At 39.6% G+C, this 25,971-nt stretch overlaps 1 protein-coding gene across 12 annotated transcripts in view; it reads left to right on the forward strand.

Moving 5' to 3' along the window:
- Nucleotides 1-25,971, forward strand: part of FHOD3 (formin homology 2 domain containing 3) — a 396,018-nt gene that overhangs the window by 279,198 nt on the left and 90,849 nt on the right. For 7 of the 12 annotated variants that reach the window (XM_040548937.1, XM_040548935.1, XM_040548932.1 and 4 more), the window contains 4 exons: nt 1,950-2,188; nt 17,371-17,472; nt 20,065-20,445; nt 23,973-24,098. In XM_040548937.1, coding sequence (XP_040404871.1) covers nt 1,950-2,188; nt 17,371-17,472; nt 20,065-20,445; nt 23,973-24,098 — 848 coding nt within the window. The remainder of the gene's footprint in view (nt 1-1,949; nt 2,189-17,370; nt 17,473-20,064; nt 20,446-23,972; nt 24,099-25,971) is intronic. The other 5 variants (XM_040548941.1, XM_040548942.1, XM_040548944.1 and 2 more) reach the window with 3 other exon arrangements.

Below are 25,971 nucleotides of genomic sequence, written 5' to 3' on the forward strand. Positions count from 1 at the left end.
TAACTAACTCCACCACACCCCTCTCTGACTCTTCCTCCTCATCAAAAATTTTTTTATGATGAAAAAAAGCTCGTGGGTTGAGATAAGGACAGGGAGATCACTTACCTATCGCTGTCATGGGCAAAACAGACTCAGCATAGGAAAATTGATATAATTTATTGCCTATTGCCTACAGACTAGAGCAGTGAGTGCTTTTAGTGAAACTAAAAGAAAACTAAAAAAACACCTTCCCCCCCACCCACCCTTTTCTACCTCCTCTCCTCAGGCAGTGAAGGAGAATGGAAAATGAGAGCTGCACTCAGTTCATAACACTTTGTCTCTGCCATTCTTCCCTCCTCACTCCCTGCCCCTGCTCCCCGTGGGGTCCCTCCCACGGGATGCCATCCTTCCCGAACTGAGCCTTCGGGGGCTGCCCACAGGCAGCAGCTCTTCAAGACCTGCTCCCTCGTGGCTCTGTACCACGGGGTCCATCCATCCCCCAGGAGCAAACTGCTCCAGCATGGGTCCCCCACAGGCAGCAGCTCCCCCCAGAGCCCCTGCTCCTGCGTGGGCTCCTCTCCACGGGCAGCAGCTCCGGCCCGGGGCCTGCTCCTGCGGGGGCTCTCCATGGGCCGCAGCCTCCTCCAGGCCACATCCACCTGCTCCACCGGGGGCTCCTCCACAGGCTGCAGCGTGGAGATCTGCTCCGTGTGGGACCCATGGGCTGCAGGGGGACAGCCTGCTCCACCAGGGGCCTCTCCACAGGCCGCAGGGGAACTTCTGCTGCGTGCCTGGAGCTCCTCCTGCCCTCCTCCTGCACTCACCTGGGGGTCTGCAGGCCTGGTGCTCATTCCACTCTCCCAGCTGCTGTCACACAGCATTTTTTTTCCCTTTCTTAACTCTGCTCTTCCAGAAGACCATCCAGCTCAGCTCCCTAGCTCGGCTCTGGCCAGCAGCAGGTCGCTTTGGAGCCGGCTGGAGCTGGCTCTGCTCTGACATGGGGCAGCTGCTGGGCCCTGCTCACAGAGGCCACCCCTGCAGCCCCCCTGCTACCAAACCCTTGCCACGTAAACCCAATACAGCTACATCCATATTTTGTTCCTGGACTGTTTCCAGTTGATGAGCTCCCAACCAATGTCAGAATTTTCTGTCAAATGTCATTGTGGCCATGCACAATGCATTCTCAGCATTGTTCTTTCCTTATATAATGCATATGTTCCTCTGCATCGACAGTGCTTCTGAACTGGCAGGAAATGCTGAATTTTCCACTGAATGGCATAAGAGAAAGTAATTATGCTAACCTAAAAAGTGGGAAGCTTAGAGGAGATGTGTGGTCTGTGTGTTTTGCTTTTAATCCATTGTGGTATGAGTTCACAGAAACAGTTTTGTTAGTTTCTTTTCCTTTGTTTACTTTGCAGAGAGATCTATAAAAATGGAGACCTTAAAGAGGAATGCAGTTATGTATGCATCTGCTGTTCTCTTGGTTGCGAATAAATTACGGCACTATCCTAAAATACTAGCTTATCTTTCACCTCGCTCATTACCAGTGGCATGTCTGAACATCAGGAAGTGTTCAGTTGATCAATGCATAGGAATTTTTCTTTTGATTTCAGCAGAGCCAAGACTTCACCTATGTATTTTAGAAGGAAATAAAGAGAGCTAGATGTCTAGCACTGCTTGGATTCCTTGAAAATTAAGTCCTTATAAATAAATAAATAAATAAATATGGCATAAATATATCTGTTGTTACAGGCCTTGTACTGTTCCATACAAGATGTGTGTAATTCCGTATATAATTCCATTATTAGAGCTGCTACACTGCACTAATGGATAGATAACAACTTAGAGGGATATCTGTAGAAACGGTGCCTCACTCATGTTGAGATCAGATATTTTTTAAAGACTAATTGTGAAGACCTAAGGTACCTATAGGATGCATATCAGAAGCCTTGCCTTTCTTTTCTCCTCAGATGACCCTGAGACACGAGGATGGAGATGAGAGCGCTGACCCCCCGCCCAGTGGGCGCAAGGACAGAAGAAGGGCCAGTCTGGGTGCCAGTGAGCGAAGGGGCTTGGAGCGCCGACGGAGCCGCAGACACTCGGTACAGAACGTCAAAAGCACTTTATCGGCCCCTGCCAGTCCGTGCAGTCAGTCGAACCCCAGCTTCATGCTAGGCCATGGACAGCGTGTTGAAGGTCTCAGTGAGAGGTAGGTGCCTGAGCTAAGGAATGGGCCCTCCTTTCCCCCTATTACTTTCCATTATGTTCATTGCACTTTATTAATCTGCCAGCCTCTTTCCAGCAAATTGGAAGAAAAAAAAAAAAAAAGAAAAAAAAAATGTGTAGGTGACTTGATTTACCTACATACCCAAGTTCTTTGACACCATCTACCCTAAGTAAATGGACCCAAACAATGGTAGGTAGAATGTTTGATTTGGGGAACTAACCAAAGTTAATATTATCCATTGACAGATTTTATATTCAATATAGAAACATAACAGGAGGTTGTAACAAGGGTAAAGTCACATTAATGCAGAGGTAATTGCCCTGCTTATGTTACCGTTCATTGATTTTTTTCCCTTTGAAAACAACATTCCAGCGTAAATATTTTCCTTTGAGGATACACTGTATTAGTGAATGTATCTGATGTTTTATAATTAACAAAAGAGAGACAGTAATGACTAGTTGAGGAGCAGTCTGCATCACTGGAGTCAGTCAGAACTAGCGTCATTGCCAGTACCATTACACTTGGCTTGGGCTATGCATGCTTAGAAAAAATGGGAGCTGCAGATCCTCAGCACGTCTGAATACCACACAAGAGGGCTGGAATTAATTTTGCCTAAGTTAGATGTCTGATCAGCTTGCCTCCCTTTGATGTCTATGGAGTGGAGCAAGTGCTTCTTAGACTTAAGTTATCTAATGTGTTCTACATGTCTGAAATTTCAGCTAAGATGAATCATGCTGTGAAACTAACTATTTCTCTCTTTCGACTATAAAGGGAATCTGGCTGGCTAGCTCACATGAAGATATGTTTGCTGCAGATAGCTAAAGCTGGCCATGTCTGTCATCCAGTGGCTCAGGGTGCAATTTACAAAACCAAAGTGTGCTCTATGAAGAGTGTTTCCTGTGTTGATTATAACATTTGGGAAGTTCTTTGGGGGTTTCTGTTGGTTAGCACTGCATGGAAACTTAGAACCCTAAAACCCTGTGTTACGTATAAAGCTGCCCATCTTACAGAGCAAACTGAGTTGACCAAAGTTTAATGGCTTCTGTCAATAAGAAAATACAAGACTCCAGGTAATTTAAACAGTAGACAGTAGTTGAATGATGTGTATCACAGAATGGCTTCTTTCTTTTTTTTTTTTCTTTCTTTTTTTTTTTTCTATTTTTGTTTGTTTGTTTGTTTCCATTTGGCAACACATTCATGCTTTTCCATCGCATCCTATTGGCCGGCTGTTTAGTGAGCTGGAGGCCAAGAGCCACATGGTCTTACAGACTGATGATAAAGATGACAGTGCATTGGAGGCTGAGTTTAAAGCATCTTCAGTGTGAGTACAGCTGGGGGTTTCAGCTGCTCTGCGTAGAAAGCCTTGTGCATGATCTTGTGCTCTGTTTCATGACTTACCAGTGTGACTGGGAATCTATCAGCTGGTGTGCAGCAGATGTCATTGATTTGTTAAAATGATGAGCTTGGATTAAAAATGAGGGACTGCTTCAATTCTACAAAAATTGTTGATTCTCTTACTGTAATTAAACAAATACAAGTTGTGCGTTTAATACTAATACATTTTCTCACTGTTAATGTTTGCTTGCTAGTTTTATTTTGCAGTCTTCAGTAATTCCTGATGAATTTATGTTTGAACTGATTTTTGGTAGTGAGTCAGTAGAAACATGGCAGATTAGTTTTGTAAGTTCTTTGGAATATTTTTTTCACCAGCATAGCATAATTTCAATAATTACCTTCTTTTTCTGAAAAAATAGCCACTTCTACTCCACTTCCACCTGGAAGCTGACATAATTTAAAGCATAATTTAAGTTTAAATCCAAGAAATAAATCTTCATTTAAATATTTACAGACATGTACTCGTTTAAACACTTATTTCAAGTTTAATTTCATATTGAAGTTGTTCTAGCAAATTAGTTTTTCCCTATTAGTCATTACAGACCAAAGAATACTTTTTGGTGCCCAAAGATGCAAGTTCTATGCCCGGTGAAATGTTCTAAGTTGCCATAACAAGAATCTGTCTGTGTCGGCTCCTCTGTAAGTCCTGCTGGATTTCTGGTAAATAAACTTTTCAGCAAAGCTGATTCTGTCATTCACACTTTTAGTCTGTTCATCTACATAAATCTATAATTGAGGTAGGAAGAGAAAAAACAGCCTTTCTGCTTTATAATATCCCAGTGAGTATCACAACTTTCTGGGGAATAGTCCGGGTGAATGAAACTATCTCTACACCTGACAGCTAAAAAGGGACCAAAAATAAACAAAAATATTGAAATCAAATGACTCATACAAAGTTTATGCACGTTTATAGAATTTGAATTAACCGTAAGTTGAAAGAAGTTTTTATCTCAGCAGTGTTCCTACTAGAATCTTTAAGTTTTCAAGCTTGAGCATTTGGTCACTGAAGCAACATTTTTTTTTTGATTTAAAAGATTTTAATAGAACACCATAAGTTAGGCCTTACTACAATTTGTAATGAAATTTTAAAATTGTAAGTTAAAATATGACATCCTATGCTTTTGTCAAAAGAAATGCTTGTTGTGCCCATTCTGCTTCCATCACTAGTGTTGCAGAGAGGAATCTGTAAGAATCAATTAAAAATATTTCTTGCCTCATAAACTGGAAATATCTTTGTTCATCCAGGAAGGATCTGTCTTTTGCTATCAACTTTCTTTTAGTTCATAATCCTAGTCCCTCTCAAGGAAGGAAAAAAGTTTGCAATAAGGTTTTGCAGTGCTGTATTTACAGAAATAAATTCTGCAAAAGAGAGTTCAGTCTCTCTACTCCTTCACTACATTTGCTTTACCAGTAGGAAACATGTTCATGATAATTTTATTGTGTTGCTCCTGCTGGTATCTAAACTTTGTGTGTGGTTGCAAATTTCTGTGTCTGGTTTTACTGTGGATTAGCACCATCAAGTTCAGAGGAATTGCTTCTGATGGGCATGATTAGAGATTAAAATCACACTCCTACACAGTTTTAGGCAATATTATTGGTTATTTTTGGACTTCACTACCAAAATCAGTAGAAGGTTCAAGTTCTTCCTCAGCATTCTCCTTCCCACAGTGTTCATGTTTCTTTTCTTTCTAACTCCATCGGCTGGTTTGGCAGTTACTTTGCTTTTGTTTACCACATCAAACAGGTTGTCCACAGTCATCTGCTTTGTGTCAACCGATAAGTCTTCCAAAAAGAGAAAAATCCATGATGCCGGTAAAACAAAAAAGACAATATTGGCCAAATTCTGTTCTGTCTCACAATGCTGTATATCCAGAAAAGCTGTCTGAAGTCAATGGAGTTGCTCTGATTTACGCCAGGCTAATTGAGAGCAGACTTTGGGTTTTGAGCTGGGAAAAGTTGACCGTAAATGCTAAGGGCAAGCAAAAGGAAAACTTGCAGGCCTTTTTCATCCATTTGGCAACCTTCTTCCAAAGTAAATGTATTGCTTTTTTACTTGTGGTTCAAAACAAATAAAGACCAAAGTCTGCTTTGTGTTAAAATAGTTTTCATGGAGAGTGAAACCCAGCCTAATGTGTCTGTTACAAAGTAAATAAATAAATAAGTTGATAACTACTAAATAAGAAGGGCTGAAGGTTACTTTAAGGATACATAGCTGCTGCAGCATTCTTTAATTGATATGTTTTACCTGGCCTGGCCACCACCAGGTTTGCTTCGGTCAAAACTCCTTTCTTTTACCGGGATGGCATACAGCACCCTAAAGCCTGGGGGTATCTTCTGTCCTGTCAACGTATGACACCAAGTGTTTCACTGAGGGCACCTCCTAAGGTTTTCTGCCCTAGTCCAAATTCAGTGCTGTCAACCTGTGGTCTAGCATTCTGTTTCTTAAGTGGTAGACTTTCAAGCACATTATTTCATGGTTCTTTTTTGTGTGTGTATTCTTTTTTTTTTTAAAGCTAGCTTTTTCCAACCACACAATGGATAGAGTCAGGGAAAAATGTAAGGAGTGGCATAGTACTTAACACTAGGTTGATGTTTTTATTGTATGCAGTGATTTCTGGCTATATAAGTCTTCAAACACAAATTCCTATCTTTCAGTCTCATTGTGTCTGGCTTTGAGGGAATAGAAGGCATGTAGTTTGGGAGTTCTCAGTGCTGTCTTGCTGGAACAGGTGCTCTGCAAGAGCCCTATACATACAAACCAGAAACAAAAACAACTCCCAGTTTTTTGAATGAGTCTGCTTCTCATTTTGCTGTGCATTTCCCTTTGATCAGTACTGCACAGAGACCATCCCTGTCTCTCTCCCTCGGTGTCCCATTAAAGCTGTGTCAACCAGACTAGCAAACATACTCAGGGAAGCTTCTATGAGATTTACACTGACAGCTCTTACCAGAATTTAACTGAATGGCTCTCAAAGTTTATATTCAAAGACCTTGTGGCTTATAAAGATGTGAATAGCTAGGATTAGATATTTACCCCACTTTGCTACACTCTCTGCTGTCTTCTGTTTTTTGTTTTTGTTATGTTTTTAAAAAATGTTTTCTTCCATAGCTCAGAATTGGTTTATATCATTAAAAAAATGCAAAAGATTTACAAGGACTGGTCACTATACATGTTCCTGTGGAGATACCTAGACCTTGGTTAGGAGTTCTGCATCAGTATTGCTTGCAACCTAACATCGAGATCCGACTGACCTCAGATCAGTCCCATCAGAGTGGAGCCTGCACCCTGACACAGTGAGAGAAACTGGATTTCACAAACTGTCTTTTTTAGACTATGGAGCAAAAAAGGCATAAGGAAAAGCAAATGTTTGGGTTCACGTGAGCTTTCCAGATGTTTTAATCTGAAGAAACTTGGCCTTCAGGAGGCCATGTACTGAGAAGGAAACAAACAGCAGAACACCCAACAGGAAATTATGTACCTACCATGAAATATAAACGTGTTGAGCCTCCTAAGAAAGACTCTAGGAAACAAGGTGCTTTTTGCCTTACTAAAACTATTCTAGATATGCTGGATCACTACAGACGAGCAGCAAAGTTAGAAACTCCCTGGTAGTAGTGTTAGGGTCCTGCCTGGCAGGATGTGATGACTCTTCCTCTGACCAAAGAGTAAAATGGGGAATTCCAAAGTTTCCTGGAAATTTCCAGGCTAGTTGGACACAGCACTGTTGCATGGTGCATACTGAACTCAAGGACTTTCACACCCTTTATAATCCCAGAGAAAATTGGAAAATTGTTGTCTAAACAAAGTAAAGCTGTGCTGAGAAGCCATAAGGGTCTTTGTTAGAAAATACATGTTTCTGATGCTTGAGGATTGCTAAGATTCAGGAAAGGATCTTGATGCTATTTTAGTTTTACCAGAAAACAATGAACATAGCTGAGCTGAAGCATTTTTTCTGCTCAACTTCAGATTCCTGTCGAGTTTCTAACCAACTGCACAGACCTTCGTTTGGCTATTATACCCCATTAACTGATTATTCAATTTGCTTCATGTAGAGCCAGGCCTGCAGGGGTAGTTTGCCCAAAATACAGCTGAGACTTCTTAATTTTTTTAAAAACGATTTTCCATGTTTTCAGACATCCTAAACCATAACTAATCTTTGATTTTCCGTAGCATTTACCATGGCAAAATTCTAGTTTTTGTCATAGCGTTTTAAGATATGGTGACTTTACACTACACTATGTGAAATGTTTTGATTATATAAATACTTATGGCTCTAAATTGAAGTGGTAGGCGGATTTTACTTTCCTTTTTTATTTTTTTGTTTAGAATGGGTACATTCCATGTCTTTTAGAGTTGCTGTCAGAAAAACAGTTAGGTATGAAACAGCAAGGAAGGGAGACTTAGTGTTAGCATTAATGGAGGACTTGGGTTCTGGTACAGATAGTAAAGGCCCAGAAGAGAAAAAAGAGAAAAAGAATTTATTTTTATTGGTTTAATAGAATGAACCAAATGTGTGTTTTCTTAGATATTTGTCCTTGATTACTGTTTTTGGTTGTTTGAAGCAACTGAAGCACAAATCTAGACAAAGAAAACATTTCCAGGACAAACACTCAGCCACATGTGTGGATATGCTAGGGATCTATTTAACACATATGTGTGTGTGATCTGAGCCTCCGAGCATTAGCGGTGGCTTTGAAATAAAATGGATTCTATGATATCATCAGTTACAATGATAACTGTAGAGAAATTAACTTATTGACATTTTAATTGGTATAGGCAAAAATGGAAGTAGGTTGTAAAAGCAAGGGTTTTAGAAAGGAGATTTATGTGTCAAATTAAACAGATTGGTAAAGTAGCATCTGTTTACAGCATCCAACCTTTATCAGCCTTTGACAACAATAACATACAAAAAATGATTTGTTAATGCAGTGCTTGTTTTGAATTTTGTGGCAGGGAGGCCACATTTACTTCTTTCATGTGGGTAGGGTTATGAGAGGCATGAAGTCAAGCAGATTTGAAAGGAGAGTGAACAAAAAGGTGAAATTTGTGATCTTGTGCTTTGTAAGAAAGTCTTGGAAGCACCTGTAAGGAACGCATTAGAAAAGAGACATCAGAAAGGTTAAGAAAGGTTTTCTTTTACATTCATACCATAAATATTCCATTCATGTATAGATTAATTTCTGGGTAATTGCTTTTTTTTTAAAAAAAAAAAAAAAAGAAAAAAAGAGGAAGAAGTTATAGCTTGATGAGTATCGCATGTACTGGTCCCATTACTGCCTCAGTTTTATACCAGTAGTATAAAATTCATCCAAATTTAAATACCTCTGTAGAAATGTCAGGTTTCATAGTAGGGGGTTGCTATTTACTGTTTGTGGATCTTGTTGGAAAGAAATGTTTTATGCTTGGTATACATGCAGGGACCAGTTGACAGCACTGGCCTTTGCGGTAGTAGGAATGGTAGATTTCCCCTGTTTGAATTTCAAAATGAATGAAAATAAATACTGAGCATTAAGTGATGTTATGGCTGCATGGCAAATGCAGGCACAGCATGCATGCTGTGAATGCATGTATGCTTAGTCTTTTTTTTTACAGCATATTTAGCTTTGATTAACTACCTGAGGAAATGTAACACGGAACCAGGATTTGAATCCTTGTCTCTGGAGGCCAATGGTAGTGTCTGAGGGACTGGAATCTGTGTCTTAGATAGTTTACCTCCCCAGTGGGTTTCCAGTATTTGTAAACATGATTCTCTGATTCCAGGAAAGCTTTTTTACATGTGTGATGTGATGGGAGGCAAAAAAGACAACAAGGTGGCTGGATGCCAGTTCCAGACCCCTCCCTTTGAAGTAGGGGGCAACAACAGTGACCTTGAGGTGTCAACCAACGTGCAGTTCCAAGCTCCGAAAACACCGTTTCTTCTCTCTTTCTGTATATGTTTCAGTATTTATTGCCCCCAAAGTCTCTCTACATCGTGATTCTGTTTCTTTACCTCTGCTGCTCATATAGATGTAAAAACAGCTACGCTGTCTGGTGATCAGACAGCTGGGACTCTTGAACTCTTTGTGCAGCCTTGCCAGTATCTTAAGCAAGACTCTGCTGTCTTGTTCTGCTTTGATGTGTCCTATATAAACCGACTGCAGCAATGAAAAAAGTGTGGTGCATTACCTATGTATTATTCAGGTGTGAAAAGTTCTTACTGATCGTATTTTAGGGATAAGAAAATAACAGTAACCTAAAGATGAAGAGCAGTGTAATATGAAGGCATGGAGAACACATGTACTTTACATTACCTGTGATTTTTTTTCTGACCGGTTCTTTTATTTAGGGCAGAAATACCAGGATAATTTTCCTTTTGACATTTGTAACTATGCATTTTAGTTTCCTTTTTGTACAGAAGGCCAAAGTTTGAGGCTTCACAAATAACTTGTTTTCCATACTATTTCATGCGTCTTCATCTTCACATAATTGCACCAACCACAACAGTCTATCACATGTAACTGTGGAATGGAATTTGGGTGTTTAATAGGTGGTTTCTTTTGTTTTTAATGGAGGAGGAAAGTATTACTGTTTCTTACAAAGTAAGAAATGATGAATTTAAATTATTAGCACTTTCAGCTTTCACATGAAAGACTAGTTGAATCTATTCTGGCAGCTAGCATAGACAACAAGAGGAAGCAGCAGAAGTGTACCAAAGTATTTGTTTGTTTTACAAGGACTTAGGAATTTGGCTATGAATTGTGCTGTCTAACCAATGTAAGTGGAATTTTCACTCATAAATTGAGGACAATGGTAAGCAATTGCAAAAGAAAATAAAATGACATCCACTGTGTCTTATAAAGATCTCTCCTTGATGGAACATTTTTCATTTTCTGTTTGTACACCTGTAAGGAGTTCAGAGAAGCAGCTTTCCAAGTCCTATGCAAGAGGTAAAACAGGACAGAGTTTTGAAGGGGGGGGGGGGCTTGAAAGGAAAAATCGTGAGATCAATTGTAGTATTTCATTTAGGATAATATGGTAGAATGGCTAATGGGCACCTTCCTTCACTAAAAGTGGCCTCTAGTCCTAGTCAGTAGCCGCTCCTCTGCAAAGCAGTGAAAGTTTAAGTGGAAGTAATTTAAAGAAGCTAAACTGAAAAGCACTTGACTTAATTACAAAGAGAAAGAGAGAGAGAAAATTCCTCATCAGTAATTTACTGCACATAGGGTGATTTTCAGAGAGTGTGGGAATAATGGCCAACAGCTCTACAGTTCCCCTGTCCTTTATTTTCAGGGTCACTTCATAATATAAAGATCCCTTTCTTCACTGGGTCCAGTGTTCCCACTTCTTGGGGCTTTCAATATAATGCTGTGGGTGGTCTAAAAAGGCTCAGACGTACACTTAGGGCCTTGTCTGATGACCTGAAAAATTAAAAAGGAAATATTTAGTAAGACTTTGGTAAAGATTAAATAAGCTCTACATGAAGGAAGATTTTTTTTTAATGTGCTATCATCTCATTTATTAAGTTATATGTGCATTACACGTGCAGACCAAAATTCAATAGTTTAATTGTGGCTTTTTCCTGTTGTTCTATATTCAAACATTAGTGGTCAAATTCTTCCACTCTGAATTAAAATGATTTAAATTATATCTTGCACTTCAAAAATTTCTATTGGTACCAAGGAGAGTAGAATGTATTTTTGTGCTCATGCTTATTTTCTGGCTTTGTTTTTGTTGTGGTGGTGATTTCTTTTTTTTTTTTTTCTTTTTTTTTTCCTTCAACACAGCCTTAGCCTTTGATTTTTCTATTAACCATGGTTTGTTTGTTTTCTTTGAAATAATAATAATTTAAAAAAGTATTTCAGGACTGCAAATGAGAACAACCAGAAGCCTGAGTTTCAAGTTGCATTCATCAAAACTGTAAAGGGAAGTGTTTTGGGAGAGCCTGGAGGGGACAGAGACTAGATAACCTTGTACACGTTGTTCAGGTGTACATGTTGGAGAGGTTGGTTGGAGAGGGCTCATAGATTTTGTAAATCATTTTTCACAATGGAAGATACCGATTTCTGTTTTTGTGAAAAAGAAGTACGTGTCAGGATTTCTGCGTGTTCATGGGTGTTAAGTATGATGCCGAGCATCTTATGGGCTTTGCCCTGCCTTCTGATAAACTTGTAGATGAGTCCCTTGACTATCATTTCCTTTCACCAATCTGTGTTCATTAGTGTCATTAGTGTTTATGTCCGTATGTAACGTAGAGTGGCTGTTTAAGATCAGCAGGATATATTTCATTGGTGCTCTTTTCATTATTATTTTCTTCATTTAAAAAAGGAGAAAGGCTAATCCATTAGTTTCAAAGCCTTTGCCTAGCTTTCATTTTGATGCCTCAATGGTTCTTTATCCAGAAGCTGCACTTTTGTAGTCTTTTTAAGCATACATGTATTTTAAGGTACTATAAATACTTCACATCAAACTTTAGTGGAAACAACCAAGCAAAACTGTTTCCTGGTAGCTGTTTGTTAGTTGCTATGGCTGATGTTACAGTTTATAAAGATTTGTAGGATTTAGGACTTTCATTTGTTTGGTGAGGCTGTCAGCCTGTAGCAGTAATCCATTTAAAGATGAAAGTAAACACAGTGATTGTTTTTTAAACTTGTTTTCACTGCTGCAAAGATTTTGTTTAAATATTTCTAATCTGGTACTATTGTCATGGAACTGAAATAACCCAGCAATAGCCTTAACATCAGTTGAATACATCAGGACCTTCAGTGTTAAATGAAACCCTTCTTCCCTGCCCCAGGAAAAATATTTGCCTTGTGTTGAACAGGATAAGTTGCTTTGTGCTACTGAAAAATTTGCTGGCTTCTGCAACCTAGTTTAGTGGAAAACCTTCCTATGAATCATTTCTCTTAATTTAAGTCTACTATTGCACTGAAACAAAATTTGCATTTGTGTGTGGGAAAGTGTTTTTCCTTGCTATCCATTCTCCATTTCACACAAAAATGAACACACAACCCTGAAGCATCCAGATGAGTTCCCAAATCTGTCTGCTGTTCTGTTTGAGCATCCCTCTGTCTGACATTCTTAGTTTTAGAAGGATGTCATCTGTCTGTAGTTAGTGTTTTCCAGTTTTAATAAATATTCAAGTGATTTTTTTTCCTTTTCTACCTTTTTTGGAATGATTTACCTAGTGGAATATCTGGTAATACTGACAAACACTGCCATTATTGTTTTTGTTGAAAGAGTGGCACACTCAATTCACCAGGTCTTCTGACCGTGAGCCTGTACACACTTATTTCTGTTGTGCACATTTCCTTTGATCAAACTTGGCTGCCCTAGGTGCTGGAGCGTGCCCGTGTCTGTGCACACCACCAGTCACCTGTACAGCAGGCACACAAAGAACCAGCTCATTCCTCTGACTTGCCCAGTTAATTGCCGTGCACATGATGTCTTCCTATAGTTAATATTGGCAGTTGAAGAGAGCTTTCCAGTCAAAGCTTCTTCTTACCAAAAAGCCAATGAGATTTGAGGAAATCCTTGGCTTGACAGGAGAGTTATCTGGCTGCAGTCTATAAAATTAATCCATCAGTTAAGGTGTGAAGGTGGGTCCACAAAGCCACTTCATTGTTATTAGATAACTGGAGACTAGCAAAGGGTGGCAGAGACTTAATTTAACTTCTACCCTGTGTCATGGAAAAGCTGAGCCATATGATTATAGGAGGTGGGATTTTTTGAGTTATGAGTAAACCAAGTCATATTGGTAATTTTGTCCATCTCAGATCCCCATACCTGGTTCCCTTCCCTTCCCTTCCCTTCCCTTCCCTTCCCTTCCCTTCCCTTCCCTTCCCTTCCCTTCCCTTCCCTTCCCTTCCCTTCCCTTCCCTTCCCTTCCCTTCCCTTCCCTTCCCTTCCCTTCCCTTCCCTTCCCTTCCCTTCCCTTCCCTTCCCTTCCCTTCCCTTCCCTTCCCTTCCCTTCCCTTCCCTTCCCTTCCCTTCCCTTCCCCTTCCCTTCCCCTCTCCCCTCCCCTCCCCTCCCCTCCCCTCCCCTCCCCTCCCCTCCCCTCCCCTCCCCTCCCCTCCCCTCCCCTCCCCTCCCTTCCCCTCCCCTCCCCTCCCCTCCCCTCCCCTCCCCTCTCCTCTCCCTCCTCCCTCTCCTCTCCTCTCCTCTCCTCTCCTCTCCTCCTCTCCTCTCCTCTCCTCTCCTCTCCTCTCCTCTCCTCTCCTCTCCCTCCTCTCCTCTCCTCTCCTCTCTAACTTTGAAACAGTACCCATTGGGGATGCATTCATGTCTGATTATACACTGCAATAACAAGTGTGCCACACAGGGTTGCTGTGCCTTCACAGTTTATTTGAAACATGATGTTCTCAAATAATAATCAAATGGAGGGGCTGTTACTCTTGTCTGCCTCTTTAGAGTACAGCAAGTCATAACGTCTGGGAAGTGGGGCTCTTGATTTTTCATTTCCTCAGATGAAATTACAGATAAACAGCACAGCAGACAGAAGTATTTCCTTCGAGTCACATTATTAATAGTTATGACCCATGATGAAGGAGGACAAAGCCTGAACACTTCCTTCAGCTCCACAGAGGTCATATTACCTCCCAGCTGAAGTTCTGGTTCTTGTTGTAGGCAGGATTGCTTCTCTACCTATGGACTGAAACTAAAACTCTACATGTCCCCAGTTGGTCTCTCTGTGATCAAGGTTTCCATTTCTTGTAATTGACTTAAAGGTGACATTAATTCCCTGTTTATTACTTAGTCTTCAGCACGTGGATGTATTACACAGCTTACCTGGAAGCAGGGTGTATGTAAAGAGCTATGGTCCTTTAAGCGTAGCTCTCTTACATACACACACATTCTGAATAGCTACTTCTACCTTAATCATCTTTTCTGAGGAAATGCTAGTGGTTATGGCTAGTGGTTATGTCGTTAATAGCCCTGAGAACTAAGATACTGTAGTGGAGTTTCGGAACTATTAACCTATTGACCTGGGTTTAGTTGGAGCATTTCTGTTGTAATTCTGAAAGCTGCTTGGTTTTCCAGATTTTTTTGCAGAAAACTAGCCCTTCCAGGGTAAGATGTAGTACCTGTTTTGTGAGGGGCAGGTCATACATCCTAATTTTGTAAAGGCTATCATATATAGGCTTAATTTAGGGTGTTTTTGTATTTATAATTAAGTTAGTTGAATGGGGATAAGATTTTCCCAATAATGGATTAGAAGGATGCTTTGCAAAGCAGTTAAAACCCCAAGTACTGTATTTTAATTGATTACTGCTCACCTGTAGTATTTATTGTGAGGTTCCCTAGGCAGTCAAACACTTCTTACACAAAAGTTCAGCATTTTGAAAACAAGTGCTTAAACACAGAATTGTAAGTGCCAATTGAGTTCCAAACTTCATCTGTCTCTAGGGAAATAGACTGTAGGGTAAGGGAAGGTTCAGGGCTTTAGGTAGCAATTAAATATCCTAACCCGATAAATACTGATTACAAAAACTTTGAGTGGTGGGGATGGGAACAGCTTTCACTGATGGTAAATGAATGACTTCATATCAAGACTTTAGACCATAGGTTCAGGCTTATAAACATAAGAGGCAAAAAGAGGATGACAAGATCACAAGAAAAGTACTCAGCATGTGTCACTTACTTCATAAGCATTAGTTTCGGGACCAAAGTGGTCCTGAACCATGGGCCATGCCTTTCTGGTTCTGCATAGTTTTTTCTTCTCGGCTTCTTTTTCCAATCACTGCAAATATAAAACTAATGGTTCCCAATTCAATCCATATTGTACTAAGTTCCAGTGCATTCACTTCAAGCTCGTGTCCTTAATGTCATTCACTCAGGTAAAAGAATGAAGTTTCAAAGAACAATTTCAAACCTACAAGTTCCTTTCTATCTGATGAGTATTTCATTTTTGATTTGGGGCATTTGGAAACAACTGAGGAAGGTGAGGAATTTGACATCATCAATCTGGAAACTTGGTGGGAGTTTAAAACACAGTAGTAAATGGGGCAACTCTTGTCATATTAACAATAGCCATGCTATCAGCATTATAGGATGCATTGTGCTCTTATCACAGAACTGTGATCCTGCAGAGCTTCATGATTTATTTTCCAAATGTGGTTGCTCTAGAGCTGGCAGATGCAGATGTTTGCCCTTCATAGGAGATAATAGCAAAGCCAGTATTGATCTCCTCACTAGTAAGGAGAAGGGGTGATATGAGCACTCTCCTTTTTTTTCTTTTTTCTTTTTTTTCCTTTTTCTTTTCTTCCTTTCTTCTCTTTTCTTTTCTTTTCCTTTTCTTTTCCTTTTCTTTTCCTTCTCTTCTCTTCTCCTCTCCTCTCCTCTTCTCTTCTCTTCTCTTCTCTTCTCTTCTCTTCTCTTCTCTTCTCTTCTCTTCTCTTCTCTTCTCTTCTCTCTTCTCTCTTTTCTCTTTTCTCTTTTCATGCTGATATATATGTGTGTGTGAAAGTCAAGAGGTATATCTTTAGGAGAGGTATGTGTTTGAGGAGAGGATTAGGAGATGGAGAGCTGATCTGCAGAACTAACATGGTTATGTCACTACAATACCTTAGGAATGTTTAAAAGCATCTTCCGCAGAAGTGTTTGGAAAGAGTTCCAAGTGCTGCCATTTTACAGATTATTGTAAGACTAACTCCATACAAATGCAACAAAATTTGGATTGACCCTTTGCATTATCATGATGAGTTTATGATCTCACATTGTGAATATTCGTTGTTCTTATGACATGGAACCATGCTAATTCTAAGTGGAAAGAAAAAATGCACAAATAATCTCTTTAGAACTAGAGTAAAGAAAACCAGCTTTCAGGAAAATGCAAGAAATATATAAGTATCTTACAAACTTTATTACTGTTTATATGCTATATTTTTTGCATGGAACATAACCTAATGGTATTCATCGTTAAATCAAGTAGAGAACTGAATAAATTGCAAATGCAGGAGAAGTTCAAAGAGAGAATATTTTCTAAATTTTCTATGAGTCTGTTGGTTTGGGGAGGAATAGGTATAATGAGAGGGAGAGGAGGCAGAAAATGTAGCCTTTTTGTTTTGTGTAATACAGTTTTATTTTTACTTATGTGGTTTGTAGGTTATGGAGGCTTTATGCGTGACTTAAAATTCTCCTCTGCCAGACTGACTGCTGAACCAAAGCCTGCTTCAGCTATACTAATGATTTTTTACTGAAATAATTCATGTACTGGCATCCAATAACTGAAATATTTCTGTTTGCAAATAGCCCCGAACTGATTTGGTCTCTGTTATTTCTAACTTAATGGTTCATCCTGCTCTATTTTCTAGTTGAGCTATTGGCTGCTTAACCGGAATGTTTTACTTGTGTTAATTTAATAAATATGACATCCAGTGCCAGCTGTCCAATGCCAACACAGTTTGCACTGTAAGCCAGATACGGCTTAATGACAAATGGGTTGAACAATGGTGTTTTCATGAATGTTTTCCATTAATGTCTGTGTAGGTAGCAAATGTAAAGCCAAGCTCAAGGAAAAAAAAAAAAAAAACATCTTTGTGGACTTTAAAATTAATAAGATAAAACATAAATGGGAGAGAGGATAAAATTACTGTATTGGTAGCTACTCTTACACCAACACATACTTAGCAGGAAGTTAGGTGGCTTTCTGGTGCCCCAATTCTCCCTCTCGGTGTTGTCTTTCCATTTCTAACCTCATTGCATTTCTCTTTCTGGGGACTCATGTCATTTTCTCTTCCACCTTCTCTCTTTCCATCCTACTGCATGCTTCTTTCCTTGGTGTGACCTCAGAGAGGAGGAGGAATGTGAAGAAGAGGACGAAGAACAGCCAGTCACAGAGCCCAATACTGAGGATGAGGGGGAGGAAGAGGCCAGTAGGCAGGTCAAAGCCAGGTATCGGCATTCAGCGTTGTCCACGCACCTTTCCTCACTCTGGCATTAACTCACCACCCAATGTGCATCAGCATCTACCTTGTCACTCACATTCCCATCTGTCCTTTTAAAGCCACCCCAAGGAAGTCCTTTCTCATCCAAAAGCTTTGTTGCTGTGTGCGCTAATGGGAACATGTTTAGTTGTGTAAGCTCAAGGCACTAAGAACTGTTTGCACTCCCTCAGTTTGGTACCAGATGAGTAACAGTCACAAATCATAAAAAGATTTAGCAGACAGCATGATTTCTAAGCATTGCTTAGGTTTATCTTTTAGTTAGGGTGATGCTGAAACATTGCTGTGCATTGCTGAGTTAGGATATTGCTTGGTTTCTTAGGTTTTCATCCGTATTTTCACAATATAGCCTTATTAGCAGTATCTGCTGATATGAAGAAGATTGACTTTTTTGAATGCTGCCTATGATTTATATCAATTTTGTTTGTATTTTAATAGGAAAGAACTACTTAGAGGCAAAGCTGAAGAGTATATGTCATTTTATACATACTTGCCCATCTGTGTATATATGGGTATAAACAAACCACCTATCAAAACAATATTCTCATGTAAAATTTTCCACTTATTCTGAGGTATATATGGATTTGGCATCTGGCAACTTTATCCTAATAAACTGGAAGAATGAAAATATGTTCTTTCTTCCAGACAGCCATTTGATTTAGGTTAAATTGTTTGGCTTTGCAACTCAGCAAATGAGATTGGACTTTTTTTTTTTTTTAAATAAACCACATTCATGCAGACACTATACAGCACAGAAGGAAGAAAGGAAACTGTTTAATGTGCAAATTCCAAAGAAAATACTGTACTGTTGTTATTAATATCTTCCAGTCTGCAAATCTAGCCAATGGCTGCCTGAAATTTCAAAATTAAGTGATAATTTCCTCAAATCCTATTCTTAAAAGTCAAAGCTAAGACACAAGTTATTAGTAAATCACATGAAAATACTAAAATACTGTGAAAAAATGTAGAGCACAGGAGCCATGTAAAGGGTGTAATGTGCTTATAGGGCATTGTTGTTTTAAAATACCTCACTTTGAGGTAACAGGGTGATATTCCCATGATTTTTCTAAATACTTTCTTTCACCATCACTGTAGCATAACAAAAATTACCTTTACCCTGGCCGTTTGTTTTAAATCCTGTCAGGAAGGGTAGGAATAGCCTAGTTTCAGGGATTCCTGTCATGCACAGCTGTTGAAATAGATGGAGGTTTCCAGATTGCCCACTGTGTTTCGGTTGTGAGGACAATTACCTGGTATATTCCTGATGATTAATTTCATAATACCCTAACATATATAACCTATATTACATTTTTGTTGCATAGTCTTTGCCAAACCCATACTCTTCAGATAAGGTCCATGCTTTGTATGCATGTAGGTGGTCTCGGAAGAAGGAAGTCTTCCGCCTGCTGAGTGATCCAGCCCAAAGCCCGTGCACAGTGTTTATGCTGGAGATGCTAGTGAAAACAGATATCCAGGAGTGCAGATCCCATGGCTTTTCACCTGCTTTGCTGCTTCTGTTGCTCACCAACACCTACCTTCACCAAAGTAAAGCAGATGTGTTTTCTGTTGCACGCAGTTGCAAGTCTCTAACACTGAGATTGAATGGGATGCTGACACTCAGATAAATTTAGTGGCTTTGTTCCTAGACAATTGGTGTGGTAAGGCATTGCTTTTAAAATCATTCTAAACCTTAATTTTGACAGAACAATGCTGATTTGATGTGGTTTTTTTGTGTTTTTTGTTGTTGTATTTTTCATCTTTGATGAATAAAGTGGTTTTGTGTTTTTAGTTAAAAAAAATATCGGTTCACTGGGGAGGATGATAATCAGATACCTGGCCTTCAGGAGGCAGTCATGCAGATTGTATTTTGAAGTATCTATACTCAGTGTAACATATCATCTGGTGTGTTGAGACTTCTTTGTGCTGCTCTGACAATGTTTACAAGCTAACTTGAAGTACTTGAAAATTGTTCAGAACGTGGTTGTGAAAAGGTTTATGAAAATTTATTATGAAGTCTGTGGGCTAAGTACTTTCCTTTAAGCTGAGTTGCTTCCACATCTCAGTATTTCCAACCCCCAGAAGAATCCCGCTAGGATACAAAGATGCATCTCCTTACTTCTAAGAAAAATTATGATTGTCTACCATTGGGAAGGTTTCTTTTTTCCTGACTCTCCTAGACTTTTTCTTGGTATGATCCATTGATCTATCTTCCCTCTGTTTTCCCCTTCCCTTCCCTTCCCTTCCCTTCCCTTCCCTTCCCTTCCCTTCCCTTCCCTTCCCTTCCCTTCCCTTCCCTTCCCTTCCCTTCCCTTCCCTTCCCTTCCCTTCCCTTCCCTTCCCTTCCCTTCCCTTCCCTTCCCTTCCCTTCCCTTCCCTTCCCTTCCCTTCCCTTCCCTTCCCTTCCCTTCCCTTCCCTTCCCTTCCCTTCCCTCCCCTCCCCTCCCCTCCCCTCCCCTCCCCTCCCCTCCCCTCCCCTCCCCTCCCCTCCCCTCCCCCCTTTCCCCTTTCCCCTTTCCCTTCCCACAATGTTTTCCTCCTGCAGTGGGTTCCCAGGTGCACAGGAGGCTATGACGGAAAACCTTTCACAGTGGTGTGATTCTTCAGCCAACTCCAGTGCCATTTCTCAAGCTGAGAAGCCTCTCCCGTGCTCTAGAGCAAAGAGTTCTTCTAGCAGCTCCTCTTCTGTGCCTGATTCATCTGTCTCTCATCACAATTCTCTTCTTTCATCACCATCTTCACCTGCGGCAGCTTTGCTAAACTCTTCCCAAAATTCATCATCATCATCCATTACTCCAAAGGCATCTCCAACGGTAGAAAAATTACCTTATGTACCACATACTCCTTTTCACCTCTTCTCATATGACTTTGAAGAGTCTCCAGCATCTGTGAAAGAAAAGGAAGCAGAGGTGATGAGGGAAAACAGGTAGATTTTATACAGATGATATGAATTTTTAGATAAATGAATGATGCCTTTCAAGAGTTTTGTAGTGGTAATAATGTGCTCTCTGTGTTGTATTATTTCCAGAACATACTGTGTTAGTTTTAGTCATGTAAGCCTGTGTTTTGATTTGATTGATATTCTCCCCTTGCCTTTGTTGCCTTCATTTCATCTAACTCCTCTTCAAGGTTTATAGTTGGTAAGTATCCTGGCCTCCTCTATGCAGCAGTAGATATATAATGTGATTTGGTAGATCACAAAAAGGAGCATCATTTTGCTCTCATTTACAACAGTGTAATATGTAGGCATGATTTCATGAAATTAATGGAGCTCTTCTGATGTAAAACTGAGAGAGATCAGATCAGTGCTTGAAATTCAGGGATGAAATCCTGGCTTCAAAAACTGAATTGCCAAATCCTGAATTTGTTGCTAGATTACATGGCATATCCCTGCCATGTGCAATTTCAACTTGTGCTTGTAATAAGAGAGGTAGATTAAACCCTGTAAAGAGAATATAGCACTCGGTTTTCCTTCCACAACATCTGGTCATGTTCAGTTGCTCATACATTTCTCATAATTTTTACTTTAAATTTGACTTTTTCTCTATTCTACCCATTTAAAAACAAACACTAAAACATTTTTTGTCTCAGCCTGTTTCCAATAAAACAGAATGACAAAAGGTAGCACTGAAAGCAATGTTAGAGAATCACCCTCAAGAGAAGGTAACAGTTTTTAGCTGTCTTTCCCAATGGTCAGTGTTCTTTGAATTAAATGCTGAAAATGTACACATATATTGTGAGCATATTTATTTTTTTTCCTTTTTCCAGCAATCCTTCTGAATTTCTGCTTCTGAACAAATATTTTGAATCCTTTGTTCCTTTTATTTTTTTATCTTTCTTTTCTAATACATGGGTGTTTAAGTTGCTTTTTCATTTTGATGAAAAGCTTTAAAACCATGTAGCTACTGACAGGTACCTTAGTTCACATATCTTTCCTAAATTGCAAATTGAACACCAGGATTCCGCTGAGTTTTCATATCCCTGCATACATGCATTTTCCCTTAGGCCTCTCACACTCATTTATTGGTCTCTGATTGCTTCTGCCTTTGGGATTATACTTTTTTAGAGAGGATATGTAACTTAATTTCTAAATACTTCCTGCTCCTGCAACTATAGTATTCCTGCAGTTATTTTTTTCCTCATCATCCTTGTGCTTCTCATTATCACATAGGATAAAGGGGTGATGTGGGGGAGGATTGTATTGTGTTTATTTGGAGAAAAAGAAGAGCAGAGCTTGCCTAATTTGGGCAGGAATGTGTTTATAGAAGAGGTAGGTGTCTGAATATCTGGGGTTTCTTCAGAGTGGAGGCTCCTGGGACAAAGCCATTGCAGTCTGTGGTAGTACATGAAACAAGAAGGGAAACTGGAAGTAATAGCCACCACCGGGTGGAAAGGTAGAAAGAGGAACACCATGAATAGGACACAGGCTTACCCTCATGTGCATGGTTTGCTTGATATTATTCCAGCTTCTCTGTCTCCCTCTAAATGTGGTGTAGCGGGATGCTACGTGCAGGTCAGTCCCTCTAGCATAATTTTGTTTAAACTTGTAGCCCAGAGTCCAAGGAAGGTGTGTTCTCTCCATTTTAATTAGAGTTATCATTGGACTAATTGAAATTCCTTAGTCTGAAAAAGGATTCTGCACTGTGTCAATAAAGGAGAAGAAAAGTAAGCATAATAATAAGGTCTGCTATCAGTTGAGTGGAATTGAAACAGAGATTCCTGTTAGTGTTAGGAACATACTCTCAGAGCAACTGCCTTTTGCCTTCTCACTCAGTATGGGCTCAGGCAGAATGTTTTGTGAGCTGAGGATGCTGGAAAGGAGACCTGTGCTAGGTCTGTGCCATCGGGGGGGCACGTCCTGCCCAGCTACGCAGCCCTCCACCAGGACTGCTTTTCTAGTTCATTTTCTTCTAGGGCAGGAATGCCATGAAGGCAGTTATTTCCCATTCAGCAAAATTCCTTTTGTAGCTCAGAAAAATGCATGATAGCATTTTTTTTCCCCAAAATGAATCCTCAGTTCTTGGACAGTCAGCATGGTGTCTGGAAGTTGTATTATAAAATGTAAAACTGGACCGTGGCAAAAAGGAAGCATAATCCCTTCCATTATAAAACCCCCTAACTGAAATTTATTTTGATTTTAACACGGGCCTTGGCAATCAGCAATACTATTGTACCCTAAGGAACGAAGCTTGAAGCTTTGAAATTTTGCATGACTAGATGAGTGTGTTAAATGGAGCTGAAGGAAAGCAACCAGTATTTTCAAATAAAATTGCTGAGTGAGGAGAAATTACTTAGCGCTGATGTGCATGGAAGAAGAAGCAGCCCAGGAAGGATACAGTAGAAGAGGATGTATTTTGCATTAGGAATTGTGATAAAGAAAATGATGGTGCCCTTTTTCCTGAACTGAATTTTGATTTTGAGTTGTCCTTTTGAAATACTTCACCTACAGTGCATCAGATTCTTTCTAAGAGGGGAAGTGGTAACTTTTGTGAAAAAAAATGTTATGATTTTTCCAAATCAGGAATCTCTACATCTCCTGGATATGCTGTTTAAATACAGTGGTTTAAAGGCACATAAAAGCAACACAACAATTGCCCTTTCTGCTCAGTACAGGAGCCAGGATGAAAGCACTGGTACAAGGGGCTCTGGGGAGGTGGCCATTCCAAGAGCCCTGGAAGCAATTTGTTCATTTGATTCAGCAATTTGTTCAATTTGATCAGCAAGCTCACATTGAAGTCAAGCATTTTTTGTGTTGTTGTTTGGTTTAGTTTGGTTTGGTTTGGTTTTAAATAGAGGGAATGGCTGATAGAAATTCTTAAAGCCATGCTTCCAGAGACATGTCATTTTAACCATGGTGATGATTTTTTACAGGCATTGTAAGAAATGGCACACAAGCTATGACTTATGTTGGGGGAGGGGAAGAAAATACTACCTGCTTTAATTGGGAAGGATGTGGATGCTTTTCATTTATAAAGCAAACATTCACAAATCATGTATGTCCATGTTCAGGTCGTGCCTTAAAAATGCTGCTGTTTGCCTTAATTTCTCTAGGAAATACTACTGCTGATATGGACTGCTGGGTCCCTTTTCTAATGGCAGGGTATCAGCTCCCAAAACAGCTAATAAATCTGAGTAACTAAGCAGTAATTTAAGTATTTCTGCTCAGAGTTGTCACTTTAGAGGACCATTCTGATCTCTCATTATTTTCCATAACAATAGTTCAGTCTTTGAATTAAGTATTTCCATGACATGGTTTATATTAAAGTGAAATGATAGGCTGCATATTTTGAAGCTGGGGTTAGAGCAATATTTTCAGAAGGTGGATATTTGAGAAAGTCTGGGGTATGGTATCATTGCCACCCCTTAAACAAGAGGATCAACTGTTACATGTCTGCTTGCTGACGGATTCTTTCTGTCTCTCCCTTTCTCCTACTTTCCTTCTCACTTCTTCAGATACAATAGCTACGGCAGCAACTCTTACTCTTCTCCGCGACCTTACTCTGGTCTGAGTGCCCCCACAACACCCACTTCTCGTTATGGGACAACTCTCTCACCGCCTCAAGAGACCAAATCTGACAGGTTTGTAATTTAACCACCATTTTATCACAGTTACATTATATAGAGGACAAAGGAGATAAATATAAGCTGTTCTGAAGGGCTATTTGAAATAGCCATATCTTTTCTAATACTAGAAAGAGAATGTACAAAATGCTCAGCACAGTCATTTCCCACTCATTGTCAAGTCATTTGCTCAGTTACTGTTAAAGGCTGGATGTTTTTTCATCCCAATTCTTCTTCTTCCACTCAAATGAATAAAACAGAGTTGTCTCACATATGTTGTTCTAAGTACCAAAAAGGTAATTAAAGCACATTTTATTCATTTACGTTGTAAATTCAATTCACACAGATCTATTTTCACTTTTATCATCTTAAATCAAGTATAAAATAACATAAATGTGCTTAGCTCAGAATTCCCTAGGCCTTAATTTTGTCCTTCCTTGATGGAAATGCATGATCTATATCACTATATTTCACTGGGGCAAAAAGTTTATTCCTGTCAGTAAAGGTAACTCGTATTAACCTACTGGTTCTCCTCTCACTTAGAAAAAAATAACTAAAACCCACCAGCAAAATAAAACAACAACAACAAAGTATTTTGAACAATCAAAATACTGTTTTGAGTTGTGTAATGAATGTACTGTGGGGAAACAAAAAAAGATGGGAAAATGTTATGGACATACGAAAAAGATAATGTTTCTGGCAAGAGATTTGGACCACCAGAAATTAACTGACTGTTACAAGCTGAAAGTAAGTGACAACTTCAAAGGATATCATGGTGAGATTAAGAAGGAAAGGTAGAAGTTTTTAATTTTACATGCTGTCAGGATAATCTACTAATTTCCAATTAGGCCAGATGGGCTTCAAATTGTTGCCAAATTGGCCTCTAGTTCGTAAAAATCTCCCACCCCTGTGTTTGAACTGAGGGCTGTTTTTTCAAGATCCTTTGTCTATATTCTAACTCATTTTATTAATGACTTTTGAATATTTATATATATGTATAGAAATACATGTATATGTGCTTGTGTGTATGTATATATGTTTGAACCTACCTATTGCCTCACATCCTTTTGAATCTATTATTCAGAATGGTTCAAGTTAGGCTCTTCCAGCATGTATGTATTTCTAACCATGAGGTATTGATTTAATCCTTTCTTCAAGTGAGTAATTGCATTAAGTTTATCTCTGGAGAAAGGCATTGTTTTTCATTTGTTCATCTTCCACAAATAACTTGTCTTGATTTGTCTTTCCTTATCTGAATTAAATTATTGCCAAGTGAAACCATAAGAAAAAAACTCCATAGCAGCATTTTTACCCACTTTTACCCTGGCAAAATAGATTCAAGATAAGCAAGAATTAAAGGTATCCTGCTGCTTCTGAATGTCAAACTTTCTACACCCCTGCCATTGTAAAGCTTCTGGTTGCTACTGCAGAAAAGAAACCCAAAAGTGGTCAAATACCGAGATGGCTAAAGATAGTTAGGCTTCTTCTAGAGGTTGATCATACTGGCCCCGATCCAGTAAAGGAAGCAAGCTTTCGTTTCGGCATGCGCATAAGTGCGTTGGTGGCTTGGAGCCAAAATGCCTTGGCCCCACAGGATGAAGCTGTAAAATTCACAGATTCATAGATAGTCGGGCCAAAGGGGAGCTGTGTGATCATCTGTTCCAACCTGTAATGTGTCTCACAGAAGCTAAATGAAGGCACCCCGTACCTTCATTGGTTTTAAAGTGACAGTGGGTGACTCCTTCTGGAAAGCATTCCAGTATTTATCATCACTGCTAGGAAAATACTTCATGTTTTGGAGGCAATCTTGTCTAGCAGCATCTTCCAGCCATTGCACTTTGTTCTGCTTCTCACTGAAACTGGCAAACACTCTGCCTTCAACAAATCTCTT

This window comes from Cygnus olor, chromosome 2 (genome assembly GCF_009769625.2).
Source record: "Cygnus olor isolate bCygOlo1 chromosome 2, bCygOlo1.pri.v2, whole genome shotgun sequence".
Classification (NCBI taxonomy): Eukaryota; Metazoa; Chordata; class Aves; order Anseriformes; family Anatidae; genus Cygnus; species Cygnus olor.